The 23,097-nt window shown below is 36.8% G+C and overlaps 1 protein-coding gene across 1 annotated transcript in view; it reads right to left on the bottom strand.

Annotated features, from left to right (window-relative positions):
• Positions 1-23,097, bottom strand: part of FOXJ3 (forkhead box J3) — a 138,638-nt gene that overhangs the window by 102,132 nt on the left and 13,409 nt on the right. The window contains exon 2 of the mRNA XM_029946366.1: positions 14,680-14,740. Within this exon, the coding sequence (XP_029802226.1) occupies positions 14,680-14,740 (61 nt within the window). The remainder of the gene's footprint in view (positions 1-14,679; positions 14,741-23,097) is intronic.

The following is a 23,097-nucleotide window of genomic DNA, read 5'->3' as shown; positions in this document are numbered from 1 at the left end:
GGAGTGTTTGCTGTATAATTGGACTTAATGAAATGTTTAGAGGTGCAGTAGGCATGACTAAGTAGATAATGAAAGAAAATGCAAAATGCTAATTGATTCATGATGTGGTTTCATCTTAGCTTGGGCAAACCATGCAGTATTTAATATATAGTAGCAGAATATTTACTATTGAAGCTTGAAAAAAAAAAAAATCAACCAAAAATTTAAAGAGTGAGTAGAGAGAGAGGGACCTGGAGGAACAGGACACCTAATTCTAAACTTTAAAACAATAACCACTGAAGAAGAAAAAAATTACAGAACTATTACCAATCAAAGGCATATTCATTGAGGTAATTCAGAAAAATAAGTGAGAATGAGTTAAGACAGAATTTAAAGGAATTTCACCATGAGTCAACTGACCAAGCTATTAAAATCTAAATACAGACTTTCTGTTTTAAGAACACATCAGTCATTATCAGCGTACCTAACACATCAATCCTGATTATCATTCTGTGGTGTGAGAGGGTCTGAAGAGGATTAACTTCCATAGAAATCCCAGTGCTGTTTAGAATAAAATGTTTACTAGTTATCTATAAAAAGATACTGCAGCTCAAACTTATTAGACCCTAGGGGAATCTCTCTGCCTAGAGATTTATCTTGCTTATTCTGCAACTGGCTCCTAAAGATTTTTGTTTTGTTTTTTGTTTCCTGTCATTATCACTTCAAAGTTTCTCAGCTTTGCTGTCTTTAACACAGACTTTGTCCCTTTTCTTCTCATCAAGCACAGCAACTTCTTCCATAAATCATCATAATCTTTTCTTAATGGAATAAACTACCTCCATGTGCTCAAGAAAACCATAGTTCTTTACCATACTCTAAAAATTTATTTGGCAATTTATAAATATGAAAGTTTTTCTTTACCCCAACTTTTAACCCACCACTAAGCAGACACTGGCTGGACTATCAGGTTCTTTAATACTACCAGATTTCAAGACTTACTGTAAAACTGCAATAATTTTAAAAAACCTACATTAATCAAGACAACTGGTCTCAGTGAAAGAATAGACATATAAATCAACAGAACAGGCTCCAAAAATAGACCCATACATATCCGGTCAATTGATTTATTATTGTAACATTACTGGAGTACAGTTGACATGCAATGTTATATTAGTTTCAGGTGGACAACACAGTGATTCGACAATTCGGTATGTTACTCAATGCTCACCATCTAAGTATAATGACCAGTGTTAACAATATTATTACCGTATTATGGACTGTATTTTCTATGTGGAACTTTTTATCTGCATGATATATTTATTTTATAACTCTTAATCCCTTTCACTTATTTCACTGGTCAACTGATTTTTTATTAAAGTCCCAAGACAAGTTAGCAAAGGAAAAACTTCAAAATATGATGCTGAAACAACGGATTATCTGTATGAAAAAACATGGAATTCCCTTTGTATCATAAACAAAAACCTATAAACTGAATTACAGAAATGTAAAAGCAAAACTATAAAACTTCTGGAAGAAATCATGAGAGAAAATCTTTGTTACATTTAGTTAAGCAAATATTTCCCAGATAGGATATGAAAAAAAATCACAATTCATAAAAGAAAACAACTGATATCACAATTCATAAAAGATAACTGATAAATTGAACTTGATCAAAATTTAAAACTTCTGTACTTCAAAAGACACCATCAGGAGAATGAAAAGACAAGCCACAGACTGAAACAAAATGCAAAGCATGTATTTTAAGATGGACTTGTATCTCAAGTCCTTGGTATTCTCAAAACTTAATAATAAAGAACACCCAACTGTTTAATGGGCAAAAGATTTAAATATTTATGCCTCCCTTTTGTGTTGACAGTACAGAGTTCATACTGGAAAAGTTAAGCAGTGTTTTGCATTTATTGAAAGTAGTTCTATATATAACAATGTTAAAAGCATTTCTCTAGAAATGGTTGAAATGCTTCTAAAATGTGATTATCAGCATATACGTTGATTGTTGTAATGGTTGACATTCCTGTTAGAAGCTGTGATATGTTACAACTTGTGCTTACGTAGACACAATCTTTTTTCTCAATACAGAGACACTGACTTCAAGAAAGTCAAAAAGAAAGGAGAGAGACAGACAGACAGACAGAAAGAAAGGAAAGGAAAGAAAAGAAAGAGGAAGGAAGGAGGAAGCCCGGGGAAAAGATCTGAACAGATATTTCAACAAAGATATTAAGATGGTAAAGAAGAAATTTATTAAAAGATGCTTGACATCATTAATCATAAAGGAATCACAAATTAAAACTACAGTGAGGTATCACTACATACCACTAGAATGGCTAAAATTAAGACTTAACCATACCAAGTGTTGCCAAAGATATGAAGCAACTAGAATTCTCACACATTCTCATTACAATCTGCTGGTGAGAATGTAAAATGGTAATGTAAAACTTACTTTCAAAAGTTTGATAGTTTCTTAAATATAAACCTACCATGTAGTCCAGTTATTTCATTCCCATTTATTTACCCAAAATAAATCATATGTCCACACAAAGACACACATATAAATGTTCATAGCCATTTTTATTTGTAATAGCTAAGACTGGAAAATAATCCAAATATAGTTCAAGTAAATGTTATGCATCTATCCACTGGAACAAAAAGGTATGAACTATTAAGGCATGCAGCGACATAGGTGAATCTCAAGATAATTATGCTAAATGAAAAAAGATGACAAATAAGAAAATACATACTATTCAGTTCTATTTCTATACACCTCGAGAAAATGCAAATATACATATGGGGACAGAAACACAGATCAGTTGGTATCTTGCAAAAAGTGACAAGAACCACACAGGGACACCAAGAAACTTGGGATGAAGGATATGTTATGGTAATAATTTTATGGGGAAGGGGGGCAAGCTTATCAAATCATACTATATCTCAATAATGCTGTTTTAAATATATATACAGTAAAACCTTGGTTTGTGAGCATAATTCATTCCAGAAACATGCTTGTAATCCAAACCACTTGTACAACAAAGCAATATCTCAAGAAATAATGGAAACTCAGATTTGTCTACAAAGCAAAAATATTCACATAAAAATGATTACAATACTGTAATACAAAATAATAAAGAAAATGCAAAATATAACGAAAAACAAATTAACCTGCACTTAACTTTGAAAACCTTTGTGGTTGGTGTGAGAGAGACAAGAGAGGAGGACTATTGTATAGAACGACTTTCACTAGCACTAACAGAATCACTGCTACCTACCAGCTCAATGGAATCTTTCTTTTCATGCAACTTCAACAAGGAACCTATCCAATGATACTTTTAATTCCTTTTGAGAATTTCATGGAAATGTTACACTGCATTGTCTTTAAACAGATTCATTGCTCACACTGCTAAAGCCTTATTCAGCTGGTGCTTTTCTACAAAATTTTGCACCATTTCCCACATTTTACATGTCTCCCTAATCTTATTTGAAGTGAGGGATTCCTCCGCCTTTTTCTCTTCTGCAGATGAGATCTCTTCCATAACCTCTTGCTGTAGTTCATGATACAGATCCATCAGTTTGTCAGTAGTCAGCTCCTGGCCATGTTCTTCCACCAACCCTTTTTTGTTTTTGTTTGTTTGTTTTTGAGAGAGAAAAAAACAAAAGCAGGGAAGGGAGCAGAGATAAGAGAGGGAAAAGAGAGAATCCCAAGCAGGCTCCACACTGCCAACACAGGGCTTGCTTGATGCAGGGCTTAACTCATGACCTATGAGATCATGACGTGAGCTGAAATAAGTCAGACCCTTAACTGATGAGCCACCCAGGCAACCCCTCCACCAGCTCTTGAATATTGTCCTCATTCACTTCTAGTCCCATGGTCTTCCCTAAAAACACAATTTCATCGACAACTGGCAGCTCCTGTTCATGAGAAAACCCCTCTAAGTCATGTCCAAGAATCCAGTCAGGCCACACTTTTCTCCAGGAAGAATCTCTTGTTGATCCCATCCCAGGCTTTATAATGAACTTGAGGCAGTTCACAATGTGGAAATTATTTTTCCAAATTCTCTGAGGGTGAGATTTGTTCCTTTAGTCACCTTGAAGCATCAGTGAAATAAATGCTTAATGACATCGAAATCCTCCAGTAAGTCATCTCCAAAGCCTGGAGGATGGGCAGGAGCATTATCCATACCTGCAAGGTTTCAAGTGGCACCTGGAGGTGGCACCTTTTCTAAAACGTGTTTCTACACTGCAGGAGCAAAGACCTCATTGATCCACTCAATGAACAAGATACGAGGGACCCAAGCCTTACTGTTGGACTTCAACATAACATTTAACTGGCTCTTCTGCACCTTGCATTTCTTGAAGGCTTGTGGATTCTCATGATTCTACACGAGCAGGGGCTTGACTTTGAAATCACCACTTGAATTAGCACAAGAGAGTGACACAGTCTTTCATGGGCTTCTAATGGGGTACTGCATGCTCTTCTTCTGTAAAGTAGGTCCTCTCTTTGGTATCTTTTTCAAAAAAAAAGCCCTGGCTCCTAGCAGTTAAAAACTTGCTCCAGCAGGTAACACTAGGAAACCGTGAGCTTCTGGAACTCAGTAGGAAATGTCTCAGCAGCTGCCTTAATGTCCAGACTCGCAGCTTCTCTGTGTTGTGAGGGGCAGAGGCAGGCTCTCTGTGTCTAACAACACTACAGATATCAAACCATCCCCTACTTGCCTTGAAGCCATCTTTGTTTTCTGCTGACATACCTGGCAGTTTACTTAAAAGGTTGGTGTACCAGGCCTTCACCTTATTACAGATACTGTTCTCGCTCACAGTATATCACCTGCAACTTGCTTCTCATTTATCCAAACCAGAAGCAATTTCTCTACATCTTTCAGAACACATACATGGCCATTGTTTTGACATTCTCATTGAGTGTTTTGGCTACATCTAGCCTTTTATTTCTTCTTTCTTCTTTAATATTGTGCAAATGGCTAATGTAAACTTATAAAATCCTGTAATTTCAGCCACTCACATACCTCCTTCATACTTCTCGATTTCCTTCTGAACTTCCATCGTAATCATCTCCTCCTTCTTACCACCTTTCTTTTCGACCTTTTTCTGCATGAGAGCCATTGTACAAACTTGCACAGATGTTGACTATAGTACAGTATTAATAAACTCTTGTCATATACTGTATTTAATGAAACTGGCAATAAGGCAGCAGAGGAAAGGGTCTATATCTGCAGGCAGCCTGACCTAGAATGAAGCAAAGAATTCCTAAGCTTACTCTTGTATGGAAAAGCAAAGGACTGTCCATAGGTGCATTAAAGTGACCAAAATACACTAATGCCAGATGTGGGCATCTTCCAATATTCTGAAAAATCAGATTTCTACCAACTACCTTGGCCTGAGACCAGCATCTAAGGATGGAAGACAATCACCAACACTCCCACAGCGAGCAAGCGAGCGAGAAAGGGACGAGAGAAGAGACAAAAGAACCACTGGCTCAGTTGTGATCATGTGACGTACTACTTGTACTGCAAGACATTGCTCCTTTATCAAGTTAAAATTTATTAGAAATATTTACTCGTCATACAGAACACTCACAGAACAAGTTGCTCAAAATCCAATGTTTTACTGTGTGTGTGTGTATACATATGTATTTGTGTATGTGTATATATGCATGTATATATTATATAATAATTTTGAATAAATCACATTAAAAAATAAATTGGAAGCAGAAAATTTAAAAATCTTTTAGCTCTAACAAAAAGTTTGTCCCCCAGAATATTTTAAGAACTCTTACAATGCAATAAGACAACAAACTATCCAGTTTTTAAATGTGCATAAAGTACGAATAAAGACATACAAGTAGTCAACGAGCATATGAAAAGACATACATCATTAGTCAATAGGGAAAGACAAAATCACAAATGAGATACCACTCTATGCCCATTAAAATGTCTAAAATCAATTTGAAAACCAGCAATATCTTCCTTTATGAACTTAAACCCCAGGTTTTGTCTTGATACCGATAACAGAAATAATTATACCTGTGCTGTATCCCCACTTTCTATGGCTTCCAAACCAGTAATCCTCTGATTACACTATGTGGGCTTCTCAGGTTTTCCTTTTTTTGAATTACCTATAGGCCTACCTGTAATAAAGTGAGCACTGTATTTTTCTCAGGCTCTACTTACTCAGTCTCATCTTTTCATAACCTCTATGAGTTATACTTTTTTATACCTTCTTATATAGCTAATATATCACTTTCCAAGTTGGGCAGGGGGTGGGGAATGGAAAAAGTGTTAACTGTGAGGAAATGGGTTCCTATGCTTAAAATTTCCACTCAGCACCATAACCTTCAACAGGAACCTGTTCATCAGCACCTATCCCTCAGGCTCTCAAGTAAGCATCAGTATGGGACAAAATCACCTTTGTGCTGTCCTTTTGTTGTTTCTATAACAATCTTGAATGCTATAAGCACAAAATGAGCATGAATTCAATATGTATCTGTTAAATAAACAGAATTGGGGTAAGAGTCCAATTCCAAATCCACAATTCTAAAGATACTCTGTTCCAAAAGGAAGGTGGAAATCAAGTCTCCTGCCCACTACCTACATGACTATTAGGAAAGGGTTTGAATCCTAAAATCATCCTCTCTTGAACTCCTAATTCTTCGCACCCAACACTGGATACATGCTGCTTTATGTCAGACACTTCCTGTGGTATTTTTCCTAGCTCACAATGCCCTTTCTCAGAGGTGTCTCCAACCCCAGGGCCCTCAAAGTCTTCTCTACACTGTATCTGTATGAGTACTACAACAACAAATTAAAGGATGAGAACCGGGGTTGATACTTGACCTAAGTTGTTCCCCTGAATTCTCTTCCTTAGGAATCCAGAATTAGTCCTGAAGTGGTTTGGGCTGGTCTCCTAAATGAAGAAGCTATGAACTTGAGAGATATGGGATAACCACATGCCAGAAAGACAAAGAAAGCTGATTTGCAGAAATGAAGAAAATTACAATCAGAAAAAAGCAACAGAGAAGAGAGTATACTGCCTAGTTTCCTAAGAACGTAAGTTCTATTCCCTCGAGAGATCCAGTTATCTCTGGGTTCTGTGAAACACCCCAGTATCCTCCACAAATAAATTCCTTTTCTTTTTTGATATATCCAGTGCTGGTTTCCTTTACTTGCAGCCAAGCAAAGCTTGACTAAAATAAGTTTATTAAATCAAATCATATTTCTTTTTTATTTTTCAGTATTATTTTATACCATATACACTGTTGACAGGCCCAGATTTTACATTTAACTCCTCTTTTACTTTGCCAGGATATCCAGTGATGCTTCTTATTCCCTATTTCCTCTGATATTATTTCCCCCATGTATATGAATTCATGACAACTCAAATTTCTTCACCATCTCCCCATTAAAAAAAAAGCTGCTGATTTTCATAACAAAAAAAATTTTTAAATTTTCAACAGATATCAAAATTAAATCACCAATTTTCTATCACTTTTTCCAGTTTCCTGTATTCATATTTCCCCTTTACAATTATTTTTTTATAATATCCTCAATTAAATTGAATATTTTTTATACTGCTCATCTTAAGAAAAAGCCTCAAATGATGATAAATATTGAGAGTCAAGAGGCAGAGCTTCATAATTCAGAGCATGGGTAGTGGAGCAAGATGTACAATATGAATCCAAGCTCTGTGCATTTATTCACTGCATGTCCTTCAATTAAGCTCAACTTTTGTATCTCCATTTCCTCATTTGTGAAATGAAGATAATAATGTATACAACCTCACAGAGCTGTTGGGGGGTGGATTTAATTAATATACTTTAAAATGCTTAAATAAAACCTCGTCTAGTAGTAAGAACGCCATAAATGCTAGCTATCCAAGTCAATATTCAGTCACAAAAGTAACTTTTAATATGTCCTTAAATCAATGACTAATCAGTGGTACTCTTCAATACCTAATGCTCAGAAATGGAAGCCCTAGGTTATTCGATCATCTTAGATCAAAGATTAAATTACATTTAGTATGCCCTAGGCCAGCACTGTCCAACAGAATTTCCTGCAACAATGGAAATGCATGTGTGCTATCCAGTAGGATAATTACTAGCCGTGTGTACTTACTGAGCATTTAAAATGTGGCTAATGTGCCTAAGGTACTGATTTTTCTTGTTTTTATTTTTTCTTCTTTTATAATTCAATTAATTTAAATAGCCACATGAGACTAGTGGCTACTAGTATATCAGACAGTAAAGCTTTAAAATATAAGCCAGAGGGGCACTTGGGTGGCTCAGCTGGTTAAGTGTCCATGATCTTGCCATTCCTGACTTCGAGCCCCTTGTCAGGCTCTGTGCTGACAGCTCAGAGCCTAGAGCCTGTTTCAGATTGTGTGTCTCCCTCTCTCTCTCTCTCTCTGCCCGTTCCCTGCTCATGATCAGTCTCTCTCTCTCAAAAATAAACATTAAAAAAATTTTTAAGCCAGAAAAGTTCAAAGTATAGCTTAGAATAGTTTCTATAATTGTCAAAATTAAGAGGATTTCTCATTACTCTTCATTTAATTGGAATATGCCACATCTAACATGCAAATTAACAATTCTATCAATTTCCTCAAAAAGCCTGATAAAAATGGTAACAATGAGGGGCGCCCAGGTGGCTCAGTTGGTTAAGTGCCCAACTCCTTTTTTTTTTTTTTAAACATCTATTTGAGTGACCGAGAGAGACAAAGCATGAACAGGGGAAGTGCAAAGAAAGAGAAAGAGACACAGAATCTGAAGCAGGCTCCAGGCTCTGAGCTAGCAGTCAGCACAGAGCCTGATGTGGGGCTCAAACCCACGAATCGTGAGATTGTGACCTGAGCTGAAGTTGGACGCTCAACCGACTGAGCCACCCAGGCGCCCCAAGTGCCCAACTCTTGATTTCAGCTCAGGACATGATCCCAAGGTCATGAGACTGAGCCCCAAGTCAGGCTCTGCACTGAGCATGGAATCTCCCTAAGGTTCTCTCCTTCTCAGGGTTCCTGGGTGGCTCACTCAGTTAGGTGTCTGACTCTCAGCTTCATCCAGGGTCACAATCTCAGTTTCATGAGCTTGAGCCCTGCATCGGGCTGTGCGCAGACGGTGCAGAGCCCACTTTGGATTCTCCCTCTCTCACTCTGCCCCAATCTTACTCACGCTGTCTCTGTCTCTCTCAAAATAAATAAATAAACTTAAAAAAAAAAAAAAAAAAGATTTTCTCCCTCTGCCCCTCTCCCTCCCTCACTCTAATTTAAAAATTTTTTTTAATTTTTTTAAAGATGGTAACAATGATAAACTATGGCGTGATCATGCAAACACTGTTTTTGCCACTATATGGGAGAGACCTAATAGCATAAAATCATAGATATAAGAAACATATGATATTCAACGTCAGTAAACATCCTTAACCTGAAGGCCAGTTGCAAACCTGAACACCTGAACACTACTGGTAGATACTCTAGAATCTACAAATTCAGAGCGAAGGGGAAATAGAAGGGAGAAAAAAGAGCCCCCTATATTCTTAAGCTGACAGCAAAGGATACAAATTTTCCTCTTTTGTTCTAAAAATGAAGACCCCTTTTGCTTCCTACTATTGAAAAAGAGAGAAAAAAGGAAAAAACATGCCACGTGACCTCTGTATGTATTTAATCCCATGAATCTTAACAGACCAGTGAGGTAAACATGAATAATCCTATTATAGCAAAATTGAGAAAAGTGAAACAAGTTCTTAAGATCATATGGGTAACATATGGCAGAGATTTAAACCTGTAGCTACTTAATGCTAAGACTACGTATCAGAGCTGCCTTATCGATACCAAGCCTATTACTAGGAACAAAGCAGTAAGAGGCCTTAAAATAAATCTACCTTTCTCTGGCCATTCTAAATAGTAGGATCATCAATATCCAGAGAAGAGAAATGAGGAAATGAGGAAACAGATGGACAGGAAATACATCTGGGACACTAACACATGAGCTCCTCTAGTGCTATAATATCCTATGTGTTTCCTAGTATATCCTAAACAGACAGCCTGGATCAATAATCCTATTTAAGGGAGAGGCATAACAAAAAGGAAAAACAAGTACAAAAAAGGGGTAAAAACAGGGGAAAAAAACCTACAACAAAAGGACAAGATCTCAGGTAGAAATTAGGAAGTGTCATCAGAAAGTATCTTACAGATAGACCTGAAAAAAAAAACATCTTTTTATACCCTATTTCTTAATAGTTTGCTGGAACAAGTTATTAAGTTACTGCCTCTCAGCTCCAACCAAACCCCTAGACCTTCTTCCCAATCTGCCTTAGTGATGCTGGAACTGGGACTCTGTAAACCACATGTGCTTTGCCAGATAGTTTCCTAGAAGGCTCTGCCAAGAGGGAGCCTTTAAAGATGGACCACAACCCTGGGGAAGGAAAAAGATACTGGTGCATTCCAGTTTATTCTTTAAGCTTCATAGAGCATTACCCCACCAAAGATTTCTTCACTCCTACAACAGCAGATCCTCCTCATAGTAGTAAGTGGATCTAGTTTATTGTTTTCCCAACACTTGTGGAACTATCTTCATCATACCCCACTGAAAGACACCAAGCACCAGTCAATACCCATTCCTCAGAGGTCTGGGTCTCAAACCCAAGGGACCCTTCCTTTGAACTCAGACACCAGCACGAGCCATGTAGTGCCTTCTCAGAGAAACAAGCTTTGGTTCTACAAGACCCTTCCTCTAAGTCTCTAGGTTTCCCCTTGGTCTCTGAGCACTTGGGGCTGGTAGATGCTTCTGAATGTGTCTCTCTCCATGATCCTTAGAGTTTTATTTTTATCTTTTGTGTTACCTAGTTAACATTCTGTTAAAGTATCTCTGTTGAAATAAGTGGTGTGGTTTCTGCCTCCAGACAACACTGTGATTTAAAAAAAAAAAAGTCTCATTGAACAGAATACGATGTCGTTATAGTAACTTGTAAATATTCAAATGCTACCTATACTAATAAGCACAGAAAAAGCAACAATTAAAACCAACTTGGTTAAAATTAAAAAGTATACATTGCTATTGTGGGGGAATGGGTTCTACTTACATAAATGGGTTAGAAAAAAAATTTAGGGCTGAAAAGCTGCCACCACAGGGCAAAAACACCCAAGGTTAGCTAGTGAGATACTGTAATGGGTCATGAGAAAACTTACTTTTCATCTCACACCAATATACTAATGTACTTTAATCACAAACTCCACTTGCCCCCCAGACCCTTTGCTTCTTACACATACAAGCCAATAATTACTATCTGATTGTTTCCTCCACATTCATGTGTGTAAGATCTTGTTTTCTTCACATTCACCACAGTAATATCTTGTGAGCTCAATAAATACAGAGCCAAAACCCCTATTCTGAGCTCTTGCCTCCTCACGGACATTAGCCTCTCTTATATTCAATTCTGCATCTGCTCTCTTGCTGGACAAGAGAAAACACCAGACTCCTAGTCTGCGATAGCTATCATTACAAAAATTTTTGCAATCATTCTTTTAAAGAAAATATAGGGTGCCTTTTTCTAATTCACATGTAATACCTAGTGGTATAGAATTATGTGATATGAAGACATTAAAAATGGCCATTTTTCTCTGTCTTCCCAAATTTTCTACAATAAAATGTATTACTTTTTAATACACAAAATACAGCAAGTGCAATTTTAAAAATAATCCTGACATACTCAGAGTAAATACTGAGTATCTACCAAACAATACTTATTAGCCTAAATATTTAAGGGGGTGGGGCATAATCCATTTACTAACTACCCTTTCCTACCCAACAAAATTTTTAAATATCATATACTTTCATTTCACCCCACCTTTATTTACACTAAAAGACCCACCACTCCCACTCTCACCTATGCCTACAAATCCTTATCTACCTACCTACCCATTTTCTCATTCTCAGCCACATATCCAGCTCTTCACCAACTCATATACTTCCTATTTTGAAGCTAGCCATTTTCTAGATATACAGATAGTACAGATCAAGATACATATAAAGGTAGTACATACAAGAGAGGTTATGTTTGTCAGTGCGTTTGAGTTCAGAGTTCTGACTCTATTCCTATTTGGATAGTGTCACTGGGGAGATCATTTTTGGTTTGGGAAGTTTATGGGAAAGCAGACTAAAACTTTTGTGGTTTTAAGTAATCCAGTTTCTATCCCAACACTGCCATCAAAAAATAGTCATACTTTTCTTCTCTTCCTTATATCAAACTCAAGGCTTCCTTCCAGTTACAAAAAAAAAAAAAAAAATCAATGACAAATGATGGTTTTCTACCCATACATTAAAGACTAGGAACTCTCTGCTTCATAGATGGGACCATGCAGAATATTACTAAAATGAAAGCTGTATATAAGTCTACCAAATAACCCAACTCAGACACCAGAGTACTAATGCTAAATTTATAGTTCTATGTGTAAAAAAGATTCTAGAATTCATGCACAAGAATTGTCACAGTGTTACAAATTATCAAATAAGTCAAGTTTATCTCTTTTCTTTCATAATCCTTTCCAATTCTATATTCTACCAAGCACAAAAGTTAGATATACCTTATTCCTAACCCAATGTCACATGCAAGCTTAAACCTTAACATAAAAACTCAAAGGGGTTTATAATCTCAATCCATAACTTTAGTATAGGATTACTTCAGTATATTCCACAACTAAAATTACTTTAAGGAATTCTAATCAACAAAAGATCAAAGTCTGAAAAATATCACAATATGACAATATCCAAAGTTTTAAATATTCAAAAAAAGGGTAAAAGGATTCCACCCACCATACTCGGCAGTAATCACTATTAAGCCAATTAGTTCCACAGCCTTGGGAATTAAAGAAATGATAACAGTCTTTTTAAAAAGACTCTATTCTGGGGTGCCTGAGTGGTTCAGTCGGTTAAGGGTCCAACTTCGGCTCAGGTCATGATCTCATGGTTTGTGGGTTCCTGTGTCGGATTCTGTGCTGACAGCTCAGAGCCTGGAGCCTACTTGGATTCTCTGTCTCTCTCTCTCCTCCCCTCCCCCACTCATGCTCTGTCTCTGTCTCAAAAATAAATAAACCATAAAAAAAATTTTAAACAATAAATAAAAGGCTCTATTCAGAGCTATATAGGTATCCCTTGTTTGGAGGTAAAAGTAGAGGACACACAGATTCCAGCAAAGTAGGAAAGCAATCTCTCCTTCTACCTCCTCAAGCTAAAGATGCATTCTTAGGGAAAGAAGTGCCATAATGGCAAAGAGTAAGGCTTTCCTAACTGAGAATAAAGAATGGCCATCCTTGGCCTGCTGAAAATTCAAGTACATAAAAATGTAACTTGATTTTTCTTCTGTGGCATTCTAGACAATCAGAACTGCTTTCAAGCCTAAGGATTCCTTAACTTCACATTCATGGCTCTAACAGTTTTCTATACCTCCTCTCTCTCCTTCTGCCCTCCAAAACTGAGAAATCCCAACTCTCTTCATCACTTACTCTGTTCTAGCCACATTGACTTCCTCATTTTCCCTCCAACAAACAAAGCAAGTCTCCTGCTCTACCAATTCCTGGATTCCCTCTGCCTGGAATGCTTCATATTACACATACCCAAAGTAGAAGAATACATCACTCTTTCAGGTCTTCAATGTCCCCATTTTAGTAAAGGTTTCCTTGGCTACCCTATCTAAATATAACACATACCCCTATATGTCCCATTCCCTTTCTCTATTTTATTTTTTGCCTTAGTCCTTATCACTAACATACTTTTTATGCTCACTTCAGCACCACATATACCAACAGATACTTGATCCCTTCACCAGAGTGTAGCTCCAGATTATAGGATTTTGTTCTGTTACGTTCACTGCTACAGCCCTAGCATTGAGAATAGTGCTCGACAGCATATTAGGTGCTCATATGACAAATAAATGATGCACTAGCGGAAGCAGTTACATGTTACATGTATATAGTTATATGATGCTTCTACCAACACTTCATATGCTAGTCTGAAAGATTTTAATTAACAGGTAAGACTTAGATTATTTTTTCAGACTGTTCTCAGGAAACTGCAACAACCCCTCAGAGGCAACTGTGGGGGTAAAACATGAAAACCTAAGTAAGCAAAAAAAAGTCCTGTACATATCTGTGTTATTCAATGGATTTCACATAAGATTTAATTTGTAGAAAGGACTTAGCAACATCAAAAAAAAAAGTAAGACTACTAGGATGTATATAATTTAGTTCCTACTTTTTACACTTTACATATTTACTATAAATGAGGATCACCTAAGTATCATGTTCATATCATCATTTATAAAGACATAAAAACCAGCACTGAGTCTTATTTAATCTGCTACACAAAGGCAATCACAATTTACTGGGCATTTTCTAATTAAAACAAGTAGAAACCAGAATCATTTTTTTAAAGGAATGACAAAGTATAAAAATTTTGCTACTCCACATATAAGAACATATGTAAATTCACTAAATGGAAATTGAGATCCAAATCACATTACCACAAATGTCTCTGTAAGGAAAAAAATATCTCCCAACCCACCAAATAGCACTGTCTGACAAAACCAATAATATTTTATCACAAACCTTGCCTTAATATTCATTCTAATATGATCTGACCAGCGTTAACTTTTTAAAACGTTACATGTTCCAATGAGGAAAAAGAAGAGTACTGACCTTAATGAAGTTACAGATGGACAAGCCTGTCCATACAAACCCATCTGGCCACAAAGAGAATCTGAAAAGTAAAGAAGAGTTAGTTATTAGAAGCTCTGAGGTAAATTAAACTATAAATAAGACTCATTTCTAATTAAAACACTGAAAACAAATAGAAGGCTAAAAGATTCACCACTATCTGAACAAATACAAATATGAGTCAAAAAATGCTATCAAATTACTAAGAGGAATTATACTGAAGACAAACATACCAGAGCATTACAGACATAGGTACACTATAACTGCAATATCCAGAAGAGCTTAAAACTCAAAATTTAACAAACTGTTATGCTTATGATATACAGAGAGTGTGTGTCCAAACTATTCAGTAGAATCCCATGGATTGCAGAGAGGTGCCTAAAGGAGACCAAAGAGCTGAGGATGCAGGTTTCCATCCCCACATAATTGTCCCCCACTCTATCTACTCTTCAACCAAAGCAGTGCTATCTTTACTGGTTTTATGTACTGGACTTCACTAAGACTTCATCTGAAGAACAGTTCCATTGCTTAAAAAAAGAAAGTTAATAATAGCATTTGAACAGAGAAGTTTTTGAATAAGAAGTTCTAGGTTCAAATTCTACTGTGATACTGTGAGACTTTGAAGAATTTATGTAAAGTCACTGAACCTCAGATTGTTCATTTGTTAACATGGGGATAAATACCACCTATATAATTTTATTTATTCATCAGGGCCAAATTTCAGGTTTGTTGTTAGAATTCAATAAATTAATAAACATGTAAAATCGTCTATTAGCACTACTACCTGGCACAAGAATGAGCCACAAGTGTCTACAAGTAACATGAGTGAGAGAAGCTGGGATGGAGATAAGCATACACATATGCATACCTGCACGAATGGCAGAGACTGTGTGCAACTATAAAGAAAACATGTTCACGCTGCAGGGGATGAATCAGCTACTATTCCCAGTTCCAGTCAATTGCTGCTAAGCAGGACTGCAAGCCCAACAGTCTTAAGAAATAATTTTTTAAAAAATTTTAAGATTTATATATAGACATAGATACATATGGTTTTTAATGTTTATTTCTGAGAGACAGAGAGACAGACAGACACGAAATGTGAGCAGGGAAGGAACAGAAGGGAGAGAGAGAATCCCAGGCAGATTCAAAACTGATAGCACAGAGCCCAACGCAGGGCTCAAACTCACAAACTATGAGATCATGACCTGAGCCAAAGTCAGATGCCCAATAGACTGAGTCAGCCAGGCGCCCCCAAGATTTTATATATTTTTTAATCTGTACACACATCATGGGGCTTGAACTCACAACCTCAAGATCAAGAATTGTAACATGCTCTTCCAACTGAGCCAGCTAGGTGCCCCTCTAAGAACTAATTTTTCAAGAAAAACAAGATATCTAAAATTTTACTTATAATCTCCTGATTGTTATTTTCCTAATACTATGTGGACCAAACAGAACATCAGATTTTGTCCCAAGTTTATAACCTTTAATCTAAAGTCTGACTGAACTCCTTGCATCTAATTGCTGTTCCGGCACACACCAGGACAGAAACAAGACACTTCTTTTTCTGCCAAAATGACAGATGAGATAGCTTAATTAACATACCACTAAAAATTATAACAATGGATAAAATCTTTGTAAATTAACCAATAATCCTGCCTAAAACTAAGTATAAGAAAGAAGCTAACCAAGAATGCAGAGTACTGAAACCAGCTTTCATTCACCTTTGAGGCATTTTGCCAAACCCTATGACTTTCAGTTTGCACTTATAACGCCTAATAGGACCCAAGGTACAAGCAGTAAATTCAGGGGTTACCCAACAGAATAGCAAGGAAAACTGTTTCTTAACCTTGGTGTTGAGTGCCAAGGGGGACACGTAGGGCTATGATAGCAATAAAACAGTATCTCCCCTGATATTCATAACCATAAGCGGACTCTCACTAGGTTATGGTTTAAAGAGCTTCATACTTAAAATTTTTCTTTAGGGTAGTCTTAAAATGTTAATGTTTCCCACCCATCCTTGAGAAAAGCAAATGTGAATCCTCCCTGGGGAATCTGCCTTTGTTCTAGGTCTAGAAGAATTTCCAAAGCTAAGGTTCCAGAATAAATAAATTCATAATAAATAATCACAAAACCCAGAAGGAGGGAAGGGGAAAAGATCACAAAACATAGAAGAAAACAAGTCACTCAGAATAAGATACGGTTGAAACATCAGCTGGCAGAATCAACACCTTCAAGACTTCCAGATATGGTAACCACTATACACTTTTCTCTACTGTTTCACTTTATGGATGATTTACCTACTCCTATATTTTAATTACCTATATGAATCTCAAATCTATATATAGTAGGAATCAATCTAATCTCCAAATATACCCTAACAATCTAGATACCAGGTTGGCTATTACTTGGTCTAGATTAGGTAGGTGGGGATAAGAGAATATGGAAAGTGAGCTAGCCGATTTGGCTTTTAAATCTAAACCACATTCTACAATATTCTACAATATCAGCTTTAGCAAAAACAAAGGTAACTCCTCAAAGAGTTACCATACGACCCAGCAATTCAAACCACATGTATGTATGTGGATATGTCTACATAAAAAATCCTCTTGGGGACAGATGGATGGACACACACACACACACACGCACAGATAGGTGTGTGCACATCCCAAAAGAATTTAAAACATGTTCACAAACACTTGCAGACAAATGTTTACAGCAGTATTATTTATAATGGCAAAAAACGGAAATAAAACAAATGCTCAACTGATGAGTGGATAAACAAAATGTGGCATATCTACACAATATCCATATAATATACAATATTACTCAGCCATAAAGAGGAATGACGGTCTATTACATGCTACAACATAGATAACTTTATACTAAGTGAAAGAAGTCAGACACGAAAAGTCCACATATTTGGAAAGCAGATTAGTAGTGACCATAAATGGGGGGGGATACAGATGGACTGCTACCAGATGGTTTTTTTTTTTTTTTTTGGAATGATGAAAGTATTCTGGCACTAGACAGCAGTGACAAAACTAGTACAAAATTAGTTAAAAAAAAAAAACTAATTTTAAAAGCACTAATATTTCATTTTCTCAACTCTTTGTTCTTGTTTAAACTCCTCAGGCAAGGGAAAAGAATCTTATACTCTGAGTCCCCCAAATATCAAAACCTTTAGTGTCCCCAATTAGTTACCATTTACTGCCAACTCTAGCTCCTGGATATCTTTCTAATCTACTCTAGTTTCAATGCCTTAGCTTCAGTTTTTTCCATTTTTAATCCAGATAACGGCTCCTAAATCGTGAATCCCAGGCTGGGTTTCTGCCAACCTTCTCCCTACCCAGCAAATGATCAGCAACATGGAAATCTCACAAAAGGCAGCTAAGGTTCACAGTTCCGTCAGGAAAGTCTCAGTGTCCTCTGAATTATAAGCTCATATTACTGAAGCCAACTATAGTTGAATAATTATATTAACTAATTCGATTACATCCATAATTTATACAGTTTAAGGTGGTGTCAAAAGTACCTAGAATTTTCATCAAATGCTTTAAAACCCAACATGCAAGAAAATCTGTGCAGAAAGACACTACCAGGGGCGCCTGGGCGTCTCAGTCGGTTAAGCTTCCGACTTCGGCTCAGGTCACGATCTCGCGTTCGTGGGTTCGAGCCCCACGTCAGGCTCTGTGCTGACAGCTCAGAGCCTGGAACCTGCTTCCGATTCAGTGTCTTCCTCTCTTTCTGCCCCTCCTTGCTCATGCTCTGTCTCTCTCTGTCTCAAAAATAAATAAAACATTAAAAAAAAAAAGAATGACACTACCAGACTCGTAGTAAAAACCAGTCATTTCACTGAAGAATATACTCCAGTAGAAGCCACTGTACTATATACCTTAGCAACACAACAGTAGGGAATTCCTTTAAACATAAGCAGTCTTCAAGTGTATACTAAATTGAGTTACAGGGGGGTTTGCCTGGCTCAGTCAGTAGAGAAGGTGACTCTTGATCTTGGGGTCATGAATTCAAGCTCCACAGTGGGCAGAGAGATTACTTAAAAAAATTTTTTTTAATGTTTATCACTGAGACAGAGTGTGAGCGGGGAGGGGCAGAGAGAGAGAGAGGGAGGCACAGAATCTGAAACAGGCTCCAGGCTCCAAGTTGTCTTGTCAGCCCAGAGCCCGACATGGGGCTCAAACTCATGAACTGTGAGATCATGACCTACGCTGAAATGAACCACAAGATCATGACCTACGCTGAAATCTGATGCTTAACCAACTGAGCCACCCAGGCGCTCCAAATATTTTTTTAATAAAATAAACTGAGTTACAAACTATTTATACTTAGGAAGCAAATGTTAACAAACTAAGTGCAGTATAATAATGCATTATTTGGGAGCAGGAGGTGAAATGGGACTAAGGATTTTGAAAAAGCTCCCGAGTATTTCTCTTAATTCTTATTCTCCTTTCTCCCACTGACACAGGGATAGAATACCTTATAGTTTACAAAGAACAACATTAACAACATTCATGACCTTGAGTCAAGACCTAGATTAGAATCCCAATATACTCTTAGGTATATTGTTAACTTCTCTATTTCCTCATCTCCACAAAAGAGAAGATTGATGTATCGGTTCCTCTGAGCATAACTTGAATGAAAGAATTAAAAGTCTGTTCAAAATAAATGCTACAGCACTGGAGGTAAGAGACTATTCCTTTTGTTTTTCTTTACTTCCTAACTCAGACTTATCTTTCAAAAGATATCAAAGTGTAAAATTCACTAGCATCCATGAAGGAACAACCCCTTTGACTCATGTTACTTAACTGAGCACTGTGACTTGTTATACCATTAGTCACAGGTAATTATTAAAGCAGTCAAAGAAATAACCAGTCTTAATCAGCCAGAAGAGAAGAAATGTGCCAGAGGAAGGAGTAAAGCGAAAAAGAATCCTGCTGAGTAGCAATCAGCTGCTCATCTCAGCTCCACCAGCTAAATCTTCAGGCACTGGCACAGCTTGAGCTAAAGAAGTGAGATCTGAGTCCTAGGCTCTCAGAAAGTAATTAAAATCATGTGAGAATGATCAATTCACCACAGGAGTATTAAATGAAAATGAGACACCAGACTTAACTTTGGAAAACTCTAATAGATAATTAAGAGAAGAGGAACTAATTTAAAAAAAAACGAGAAAATTGTACTGGAGATGGCTGCAAGTGATTTAAGGCAATAATGTTACTACATGTCAATTAAGATGGACATACACAGAAAACATTGGCTTTTAATACAATATCATTAATACTACAGAGGGTGGATTTTATGGCCTAGTGGAAGCAAAAAATAGACTGCAAGGAAAGAATCAGGAATCAGGAAAAGAGAGGAGGCACTTGTGGGGAGAAGCACTGGGTGTTATATGGAAACCAATTTGAAAATAAACTATTAAAAAAAAAAGGATCAGGAAAAAAATATTAGTTTAGCCACAAATTGTATAATATGAAAGTAAATAGAAAGTGCAGTAAGGTGAAGCAGTAAGAGCAAAGAAGAACAGACTCAGAAGTTAGGAAGGGTGAAGAATATGTCAAAATGTTCATCACACTGTATCCCCCCATTACCCTCTCTTGGGGCCTGCTTGGGATTCTCTCTCCCACCACCCCTACCCTGTTCTCATGAATGCATGCATGTTCTCTCTCTCTCTCCTCTAATAAAAAAAAAAATCCGAATGAAAATTCACCAGACCTTTTAAAGTGGTCTTTGTATCCACCAAATACTTCTCCTACCTCAAGGCAAGTAATTTAGGACCAATCCTCAGTAAGAACAAGTATCCAGAATATATGAAGAACCTTTACAACTCAGTAATTAAAAAAAATAACCCAATTTAAAAATAGGCAAAGATCTGGATATATAGCTCATCGGTAGAGAATCCAACCGTAAAATATGGCTAAGATCAGTGCACCTGGGTGGCTCAGTCAGTTGAGCATCCAACTCTTGATTTTGACTCAGGTTATGATTCCAGGGTTGTAGGATCAAGCTTCGTGTTGGGTTCCACACTCAGCGTGAAACATGCTTAAGATTCTCTCTCCCTCCCCTTCTGCCCTTCTCCCCCACTCATCCACGCTCTTTAAAATAAATAAATAAATAAATGGCATTTTAAAAAATGACCAAAGACAAATGTTACAAAGACCTACAAATGTCCAATAAGCACAAGAAAAGATCAAGGAAATGCAAATCAAAACCACAATGAGATACCACTTCACACCCACTAGGATAACTATAATAATAAAAAAAAAAGACAATAGCAAGTGTTGCAAAGACATGGAGAAAATGAAACTTAAATTTACTAGTGGAAATGTAAAATAGTGCAGCCACTTCAGAAAAGTTTGGCAGTTTACTGAAAAGTTAAACACAAAGTTACCATTATGACACAGCCATTCCACTCCTAAAGTGAAAAAATGAAAACACATATTCACAGAAAAATCTGTATCCAAATGTTCTTAGCACCATTAAATCATAATAGCAAAAAAGTGAAAACAATCCATATGCCCATCATGCCCTAATGAATGGGTAAATAAGATGTGCTATATCCAAACAGTGGAACAGTAGGCAATAAAACAGAATGATGCATGCTACTACAACATGTATGAGCCTCAAAAACATGCTAAGAATCCAGTCACAAGACTATGATTCCATTTACATCAACCGGAAAATTTATGTTAGACTATGGATTAGTAGTTACATTAAACTAGATTAGTAGTTTCTCAGGGCGCGTCGGTGGCTCAGTCAGTTAAGCATCCAACTGTGGCTCAGGTCATGATCTCACAGTTTGTGGGTTCGAGCCCCGGGTCACGCTCTGTGCTGACAGGTCAGAGCCTAAAGCCTGCTTCAGATCATTTGTCTCCCTCTCTCTCTGCCCCTCCCCTGCTCATGCACTCTCTCCCTCTCAAACAATAAACAAACATTTAAAAATCTTTAAATTAGATTATTAGTTTCTTAAGGTTGGGGAATAGGGGAATAAAAGACACTAACTGGGTACGAGGTTTCTTTCAGAGGAAGAGGAAAATGTTCTAAAATGAGTTTGCTGTGATAGTTCCACAACTCTGAATACATTAAGAAACACTGAATTTCACACTTCATATAGGTGAACTGTACAATATATGAATTCTATCTCTATAATGCTTTAAAAAAAAAAGTTTAGAACTCAATCACACACAAATGTTCTTCTTCTGTTAAGTTCCTGCTTCCTTCGCTAGGACTACAGGAGCCACCTCAACCTCCCAAACTAGAACAGGAAGGGGAGAGTAAAAGTAATGACTTCACCAGAAAGCAACACTAAGATAGCAATTATTTTCAAATCTATAACCCACTGAACCATTAGTGGTTCAGGAAATTTTGTTTTCTGGTGGGCTCTACTATTTCCAAACCGTTCCATCTATTAGTTAAACATGTTTAATGAAGATTTATTTATGGTTTATAAAAAATCTTTTATACCCAATTCTACAGAAAATCATTCTACTAGTATCTACAAATGAACCACTTAGGTTATACCTCTCTTCTCCTAAGACAAAACCAAGGCCAGGTCCTATTATTCTCTAGTAATAGAAGATTAAAAATGCATGCCAACCAACAATCAGCATCGGCTTTTTAAAACTATTTTAAGACTAAGAAGTCTGAACTCTCTCTTTCCCCACCATAGTTTAGGTCTGGTGTCAAACAGGTGGTAAATGTGAGGGAGAGGAGCTTCTTGGCCAAACATCACAGAGCTATAGCTTTTTCCAAACATCAAACCTTACTTCCTGCAATTTATGTAAACAGATCACAGGCCATCCTCTTCAAACCAAATCATAACCCAAGCAAGTAACACAGGATTCTATTTCTGGGTCTGTCATTAACTTACTGGATATTCCTGAAGCTTCACTCGCTCTACTTTCCTCAATAACTTAATCAGCATTTCCAGTCTCAAAATCAAATTATATGATCTAATAAAAAACTTTTCCCCAATTTATAGATTTGGTCTTATGAAAATGACAAGAGCATATGATATTAAATAGTATTATATGTTTAAGCCATTTTTATTGAATGTACATGAAATATGAAAAATTCAAAAGATTGTTCAGTCTAAAAATGTTCAGCCTTTCTATTTTAAAGTCCTAAAGGTATTCATTAAACAGAGAGACAATAAGCTTTCAGAGGGCTGAAGTATTTTGAGGCTTTAAATTTAAACTCAGTTATATTTAGAAAGCCAAGATGTCACCTCTCTGGATCCTGTATCTTAATCTTGGGCATTTGATTCATGTGCTTTGCCTGGTGTAATTCAAAGCAAGAGATCCTACCATATCCCTAAAAAGTAAACATATCAGAATGTACTGATTACCAGAGGAATGTCCTACTGTACTGCAAATGAAAAGATGG

Source organism: Suricata suricatta, chromosome 8 (assembly GCF_006229205.1).
Source record: "Suricata suricatta isolate VVHF042 chromosome 8, meerkat_22Aug2017_6uvM2_HiC, whole genome shotgun sequence".
NCBI classification, from domain to species: domain Eukaryota; kingdom Metazoa; phylum Chordata; class Mammalia; order Carnivora; family Herpestidae; genus Suricata; species Suricata suricatta.
This window is presented reverse-complemented; position numbering and strand designations above follow the sequence as displayed.